We start from the raw sequence: 8,352 nt of genomic DNA on the forward strand, positions 1-8,352 counted from the left end.
TTCATGAGAATAGAAACCAAAGTCGAAGAGAAAGGTCGAGCAGGTGCAAAGGAGGGGAAGGTCAGGAAGAAGAAAAGACGTAGTAAAGGACTCGTGGAGGCATGAGTTAGGCTTATGAGTACTGACTGAATGGCTCCTTAACGATCTTAGGATACATGTTCTGCAAAACCATCTCATATATGATTGTGTAGATAGCAGAAAAGCTTTGGTGGGAAGGAAGCCTTTGACTTTTTTAGAGAGAACTGAGCTTAGCAATTCGTTCTCTCAGGTTTTCAAATTCAAAATTGTACTACATTGAGATGCCTAATTGTACTACAAACAGTTATATGCACCCGAAAGAAAGTTTGGAGATATTTCTTGTGTCATGTTCACCATTTTTCATGATTGTGGAAATGTTTAATTTAATTCCAAGGTCAAAACTTTTACTGAGATGTTTCTTTGCCCCATTCCAAGTTAGAAATCTGATCCTTTGTAGTTGGTTGTTATTATTGTTATTTCACGATATGTTTTTGTAAGAAACATAAACTATTATTTGCCATTAGCTACCTATATTAGTCGTTAGTCGGCGCACACATGTTACTTATTTTAAGTTGGCATGTAAACAATTACTATTGCCTATATAGCATGACTTGAGAAATTCTTTTCTTTTGACATATTCATTTGCATTTTCTAAACCAACTAAATACTTACCTAAGAAGCATCAGAATTGGAATCTACTCCTGGTCGCGATATGGGTCACACTTATATTGCCAACATAAAATGAACGACAGTCAACATGCAGCGAAGTGAGCGTCTTCCTTTGAATTATAGTTCACACTTCATTTATCAACATAAACTCAACAAATTCAGTGTCCCCATGCAACAACTTCCTCTTGACCCCTACGAATGTCATGTTCTAAAATTGACGCTTTCAAGATGGAGACCATGGCTATTACTTCTGTGGACCTTCAGGTGAAGAAGAAATTACAACATTGTGAGAACATATAATTTCATATTGCTGACCAATGTGAAATGAGAAATGCGGCCCATGACACCATTCATTTTCATCATTTACGTATCTATGCCACTAAATAATCTAATCAATTCATTTACATGCATCATGCCCCGTAGCAACGCACGGGCATTTAACTAGTATAGGATAGTGTCACAAGTATAGGATAGCATCACATCATCAATAGTTTCGCCAATTTAACAGATGCGTGGAATAGGCGCAATATATTTAACTTCTTCGCATGAGGCCCGAGACTTTAAATTGAGCGTGGAACAGATATTTGAAATGGTACTACATGACCTCAGGATTACAAAACTTCGAATTTGAGGTACATCTGTCTACATTCATGTGCGGCGTGTTTGATGGCAATTGCCATCCACATATGCAAAGGAAAACCTGAATGTGAATCAGCATGCGAGGATACAATCGTTCACAATAAGCATGTGTGCCAAATTCAAGCTGTAAGCTGTACTCCTATGCATAAATCTCACCATTGTCTCCGTGTACTATATAAGATAAAAATACGGGACAGCAAGGGGAAAGAAAATATTAAAGTACAGGCATGGCTCTTCTGCACATCTCAAAGCTTCGGCCTTGGGGTTTGCCCGGGTGTCTTGGCCCTCCTAATCAACGCCTCTTGGGTCAGCGACACGATGAGCTGACAATTTATGGAATTTATTTTAGATGAGAAAAATAGTAACACGATGAGCTGACAATTTATGGAATTTATTTTATATGAGAAAAATAGTACTCCCTACGAATCAAAAAGAGTGTCGTGGCTTTAGTTCAGTTTTAGTTCAAAACACACTTTTTTGGATCGGAGGGAGTAAGCAGCACCACAGTCGGAGCTTTGAAAGAATGAAATTAATGTGCATACCTCTCCTTGCCGGTTGAACATACGTCCGGTGACGAATCCCCTACCACCATGTGCGGATGGGCTGTCGATCTGTGTTCATGAAGGGAAGATGACATTGAGATGAGAGCCTCTTGAACAAATTTTATTTCTATCATGATCGATTGAAGATACAAGCCAATAGCTTACCACATATAACAACCAGTCATCAGCTTTCACAGGCTTGTGGAACCACATCCTGCAAAACATTAACAGGCAACAGAAAAGAGACCATTTATTGGTGGGACGAATGTGGCAAATTAAAAACCCCGATAATGACTCTTGAAACATACGAGTGATCAAGACTGAGAGAGTATGTCTTCAAACCCCTCTTCCGGTGCGGATTTAGGCTGACGCCTGAATATAGTAGATCCGAAGCATATGCTACAACGCATCTGTAATACCATAGAATAATGTCATCAGCATATCCAGCTGTTCAAAGTATGACCAATGTACAGCGATAAATGGCCAACCTATGCAGAGCTGGATCATCCGAAAGTTTTCCTCTAGCTCTAAACCAATAATGCAGGCTGAAAAGAATCAGATGCATTACTGAATCAGAAAAACATATATTGCAATACGATCTATGTAAAAAATATTAGTCTGGAGAATCTATACTGAAGCTTAGAATTTCTATCTAAAAAGATCCGTGAGCCACGAAGAAACAAATGATTAGTGAATCTCAAGGCCGCAAAAAAATTTCATCGCAAACTTACCTTGGTTCATGTTGAGATTTAGAATCTTGGCAGAACCTCATTTCAATGGGCCAAGGTACAAACTTTTTCTTGGCAGCTGAGTTCCTATATTGCCTGCAGATTACTGAACTGTCAGGACTCAGGTATGACAGCATGTGATAAAGAAATGAATGTACTGTCATATTCATATGACAACTGAAGCTTAAGAAGTATATAATTATGATATTCTAAATGAATCTTATGGGTTTCACCTCTAGCCTACGCCAACTTTTTTGGGACTAAAGGCTTAATTGTTGTTATTACTGTTATTCCAAATGTGTCATCGAACTAGTGCCATTACCAGAATGGGGGATCCACTTGAAAACTAATAAACACATAAACAATCATGCTTTTCTAACAGTTCAGAAGATGTTGCATCTTAAGGTGAATATTTTTAAGTTAAAACAGTTAGTTTAGCCAACTAGCAAAACATACGATTCGTACTCAAGAAAATTTACATCGGAAACCGTGGATCAGTGAGTCTTCTTTCCCGTATCTCCTCCATATTCAGGAGCTGCATTTGATTACTTATTAGTTCCAAGACTATTTCCCCAAGGGCATCAGAGGAAAGTGACAAAAATCCTTGCCTGTTCTGGAGGAGGAACGACAGGCATGATTGCAGCCTGATGCTCAAACCCTAATTCTTCCTTCTGCAAAAGAACCAGAACAGAAGTTAGACACCCTTTCTTCTTTGTATAGTAGATTACTTTAGTGGGGCTGATCCTCCAATGTATCGCCTAGTAGTATCATTTCGCTAGTTGTACTCTTGGACAAATTTATTACTTCACTTTGATACATATATGCTGATTGTTGTTTGGGACAAATAATTGAATTGATCTATTGGCAGCGGATAGAGCAAAACAACTCTGGGTTTAAAATTTAATAACTTAAAACTTTGTATAGTATGTCTATTCATGCTTGATTTGATTATCATGGAAACCTCTTAGGAACATATGAACCTAGTATTGAGATAGTGAACACAATTCTCTGTTCAGTCTGGCACTCCTTTTTTTCATTTTTTGTGCAGAAGAGTTTGGACAGATGATATAGTTTAGGGGGTTTAAACACTAATAAACTAAGGAACAACTATTTGACACAACATTTCGGAAGCTACTAGGTACAAAACTGTCGTTTGAGCTACTGTCTAATATTCTCAACATGAACAAGGTACACGCTTCCCCTGGTTATATCACTGGGAGTGTTAAAAATAACTAAAACTTGCCTAACTATTCTGCTATAATTATTTATACAACTTTAAAGATAATCACCTGGAAAGAAACAATTAAAGTGAACATAACAAGGCCTTTCTGCTTTGCCTCCACTTTTCTGGTGGCAAAGCTGGTTCCATCACGCTCCCGATGCACTTGATATATTATTGGCACTATATAGCAGAGGACATAACAAAGACAGATATAAACATAGTTTTGTTTGAACAAAAGGATAATGCATTAACGATCAAAACTTAAAAGGATAATTACAGAACAGGGCATTAATACGAGTACAGTACTGATAATTATAGGCCAGACTTTAGTTTCTGCTTGCCCCCTGTTATGGACAAAATGAACACAAAGTTTATAATATTCTTACTGTTATTGTCTCCTGCTATTAGAAAAATTCCATGCAGACTATGCACAAGTTTCAGGCAATCGACAGTCTTGGATGCTGCTGCTAGTGCCTGCATGAAGGTTAAGACATAGTGAAAACCATTGGCAATGATGGGCAAAGCTTTTATTCTACCCCCCTTTATAGTGAAAACTAGTCAGTTTTACAGTAAATGTTTTTTCTCTTGTATGGGAGTGTAGGGAGTGAGTTATGATGACCACTGACCAAGCAGTGCTTTTTAACCAAACACAAATAACTGAATCAGAATAAGGTTCATACAGTGTCAAATACTGACTAGTTTTACTGCCTGTGTTATGTTCTAAAACCTTTCTGTCTAGCTATTTTTCTTTCTGCTGAACTGCTCCCTAAGTGAGCTGATGTATGGACTGCTGGTTTCATTTGATAATGAAAAAAAAAACTGACTGGTTTCCATTTGATATCTTGAGTGAACACCATTTAAATAACAGAAAAGCTGAGACTTACCTGGGTTCCAAGTATTGTATTAAAAAATCTACAGTTAACAGCAACCATGACAAAGAAGATTTCTATTTGATCTTGTCCCGAGTTCAGAACTTCAAATAAAAATATAAAGAGTTCCTAGAAATCTATAATCACCAAGCGAGTTCACAAAGGTGAATTCTGGATCTTCTGGTCTTAATTCAAATGAATTCGTACAGGCATTCAAAAGGAACATTTATGTGAACAACTTTGATAACTTAATTTCATTGAAGAAGCTAATTAGCAATAAGGTTGATAACACATTATGAAAGAAAATACCAAAAGGATAAACATCGCCAACAACAATGCAACAGAGCTGTCTTGAAGAAAGTTGATTGCATTATTCAAACATAAAATGTATATCTGTTACTGAACTGTTTCTTGTGGAGATACTCATACATGTGAACTATATGTTTCTAAAAGTTGAGGGAATTCAGAAGCATGCTTAAGAAGCTTCCTTTTAGCATTGACTCGGTGATTCACATATTCATACTTAAATATAGGAACTAGGATATCCCTCCAGAGCATAGAAATGAGGCGGTCAAATACATGCAGTTGGCAGATATAGATGACAGCAACTAAGAGAGTGGTTGAAGCATGCCTGCCCAATCAATTGTCCTCCAAAAACTTGATTAAAAGTTGGAGCTTCTGGCAAAGTAAATCCACGAAAGATATCAACCTACAAAATAGATAAGAATTAAGGTAAGCAAGATCAGGAAGTAAACTGTAAATTATTATGATAGCATGCTTGTCTCTTTAACTTGTAGACCATGAGATGCAAAACTGAAACTGCCAAATTTGCTCTTGTATTTCTTTCTTTTAGGAAATGTCAATAAAATACAATGGCCAACGATGATATTAAATCAAAGTTAGCAGACATAGCATAAATGTTACGATTTAAGCAATTAGTATGCCTGATCATCATTCCTCCAGTACAGTGAGCAAACTGAGACATGATACCTTGACAAAATAGAAATATCATAGATACAAGCATACATCTATCTAGACATACCTCTAATTTCTCTAAATGTAAAATTTGTTCCATCAATGAATGGCTTTCAGGTGTTTCTTCTGCATTCCAAATTGTCTTGGTTTGCAGCAGATGTCCATATTGACTTGGCAATACAAAGCAGGACAGCTGCAATACATGAATAACAATAAGCTAAAGCCAACTATTGGATTTGGAAAAGCCATCAGCTAATATCACTGCAAACGGAAATCCTAAAGCTAATAAAATATCAAGTTAGAAAACAGAATATGGAAAATTATACCTTTGTCACCGCAATAACATTTACTTGATGTACAGAACTATTGGTCCCTATAAAACAATACAAAACATTAGGAGTTATCCAAAAAAATACATGAAATACAAACTGTTAGTCTTTTCAAGCAAAATATGGACATACATGATGAAAATAGATACTGTCCATAACAAAACTAAAATCATGTATAGAGATGTCTTACCGTAACCAAAGTAGTCATACTTATTTAACACATAGTCTGGACGGTTTGCTTCTTCTGTGTTTGCAGGAGCAGAAACTTCAGCCTGCAAGATAATGACAATGTCTTTCAAATTAAAGAATTCTTTGATAGAGCAATACTTTCTTGGCTGTTGAGATAGGAATTTTACTCTGAAGGTCTGGAACTATAAAACTCAGGTTTAGTCTTTCCCCCAGAGCAGGAATGCAAATAACCAACGATAGAGAAATTGAACATCACTCTTTTCTTTGCATGATTTCCCAGCAACTTAGAAAGAAAATAGTTCTTGTAACGAATTATGTTTCATCATTTTGAGAAATCGCAAAAAGCCTCGCTTATCGATGCATTGATGACAAATAGAAAAAAGTTATTTACAAGCCTACGAGTAGGCCAACGAATGATCATCTATCTGTAATGCCGAAAATGAAGCACCCAACCCATTCAAATTTGCTGATATAGTATTGTTTTTCAGATAGTAATCAGGACCTCTCATAGTGAACAGCAGCATTATAATGAACTCTGCCATTCTGTCAAAGAAAGGTGTCTCTGTAAATAAGTGAAGCAAGAACTAGCATGACCAATACCTGCCCATCCAATATGATGCAAAGGCCATCCACGGGTTCACCTTCACGGGCGACATAATCACCAGGTTCTGCAAAATACCACCATGAAAACAAGATGCATAAATCAACTTGACCCCACACCACAATCAGTGAATACAAAATCACCACCACTCCAGGTAAGCGCATACACCGAAGAGTCAAGGGCTAAACAACATCTAGTTAATAGGTACGCACTGAAATGCAGCGCCCAGTTTTTTAGCAGCCTAATTTGCATGCAGTTGCTCTCGATGGTTAAAATTTTCTATTTATGCAGATCGCAACGCCAGTGCAGAATCATGAGATGCATACAGAATCATGTGCGCGGTTTGAAGTACAGTGAACTAATACAAATCATGGGAGTCACATCAGACATCACTGACCGACACAGAGAGCATCCTTCAGTACAGAGTACTCTGAACTGAGGCAAGCCAGATTTAGGCTGCGCTCGCCTGAACCAGGCAAGCCCGGTGGGCCGACCGGTCGATCTAGGGGGCGCTACAGCACAAGGACGGGGGGCGGCGCGCGCGACTCACCGTAGTGCTTGACCTGGACGGCCTCGGCGATCCTGCGGATGGAGGAGCCGGGGAGGCACTGCAGGAGCGGCACCTGGCCCAGGAACTCCGTCACTGCACACCAACGGGAATCGTCCCCAGAATTAGCCACAGTCGCTCCCAAATCCGGCAGGCTCGCCGCTGCCTTACCTTGTTCCCGGTCCATCGGCGGAGGCGTCGGCGGCGCGCGGCGGGTGGGAGGGGAGCAGCAGCAGCAGCACCGGGGCAGCGAGGCAGCTGCGGTTCCGGGAAGGCGGACAATAAATAAAAATCTCGAAGTTAAAAGCGATTGGGATTTGGCAGGGTCGGGAATTTGTGGGGAGGACGAGGCGAGAGGAACGTATACCTGCTCGGGTTTTTTTATATATTTTTTCCACACGTGAGAGGTGTGGACGCGTGACGGGGCTGGAGTCGCTGGAGTGCTCTCTCAGTGGCGTGTGGGCCAGAGGACAAAATATATGTGGGGTAGCCGAGATGTCGACGACAAACGGTTGCCCACGCTGACCCGAATTGATGATGGGGGAATCGTTATGCATGTGCGCTTTACTGGAATGCTTGTCTCGTCGGGCATCTCTTCAACCGTTTGATGCTCGTATAATCACACTATTAGGACATCTCCAACGATAATCCGTAAAAAACAATCCGTATCTGTCCGCGGATAGGGGACTAGTCCATGGATACAGATGCGGAAGGCCGTCATCCAATAATATCCATATATATTTGGACAACAATACGAAAAACCCAGACGAAATTCATTCAAATTGGATAGATTTTATTCAAATTCAAATATAATTCACATAAACAGATGATATTTTGACTGTTCTACTAAAACTATATTAAAAAACACTAAACTCTATATTGAACGATCACCTCGTAAGCATGACCACCCTGTCCTGCCACACGGCCGTTGGCGTCCATGCTGCCATTGTCGTCCCTCCAGTAGCGTAAGGATGCCAAAGGGCCGCAATAGCCTTGTTCGACAGCTGTCTGACGCTCGCGTAGG

At 39.4% G+C, this 8,352-nt stretch overlaps 1 protein-coding gene across 2 annotated transcripts; it reads right to left on the minus strand.

The window, feature by feature from the left end:
* Positions 1-1,252: 1,252 nt before the first annotated feature.
* On the minus strand, positions 1,253-7,658 carry LOC119356108 (acyl-CoA thioesterase 2-like). Of its 2 annotated transcripts, XM_037623013.1 has the most exons (17): positions 7,500-7,658; positions 7,332-7,424; positions 6,781-6,848; positions 6,182-6,263; positions 5,989-6,035; positions 5,730-5,855; positions 5,319-5,396; positions 4,205-4,292; positions 3,886-3,998; positions 3,205-3,267; positions 3,076-3,131; positions 2,600-2,692; positions 2,357-2,413; positions 2,177-2,278; positions 2,034-2,082; positions 1,869-1,937; positions 1,253-1,649 (listed from the first exon to the last, which is right to left on the minus strand). In XM_037623013.1, the coding sequence occupies exons 1-17, from the start codon at positions 7,513-7,515 to the stop codon at positions 1,572-1,574; spliced, it is 1,278 nt and encodes a 425-aa protein (XP_037478910.1). In that variant the 5' UTR covers positions 7,516-7,658; the 3' UTR covers positions 1,253-1,571. The 2 variants fall into 2 exon arrangements, with proteins under 2 accessions (XP_037478910.1, XP_037478909.1); XM_037623012.1 differs by having other exon boundaries at positions 7,332-7,627.
* Between the last annotated feature and the right edge of the window lie 694 nt (positions 7,659-8,352).

This window comes from Triticum dicoccoides, chromosome 2A (genome assembly GCF_002162155.2).
Source record: "Triticum dicoccoides isolate Atlit2015 ecotype Zavitan chromosome 2A, WEW_v2.0, whole genome shotgun sequence".
NCBI lineage: Eukaryota > Viridiplantae > Streptophyta > Magnoliopsida > Poales > Poaceae > Triticum > Triticum dicoccoides.

Bases quoted from the DNA above. Each gene is read 5' to 3' on its own strand.
- LOC119356108 (XM_037623012.1), bottom strand. From the start codon at position 7,515: ATGGACCGGGAACAAGGTAAGGCAGCGGCGAGCCTGCCGGATTTGGGA. The intron at 3,999-4,204 runs GTAAGAATATTA...TCTGCTATATAG, and splicing joins AATAGCAGGAGACAATAACA to TGCCAATAATATATCAAGTG. The intron at 1,650-1,868 runs GTATGCACATTA...ATAAATTGTCAG, and splicing joins TGTTCAACCGGCAAGGAGAG to CTCATCGTGTCGCTGACCCA.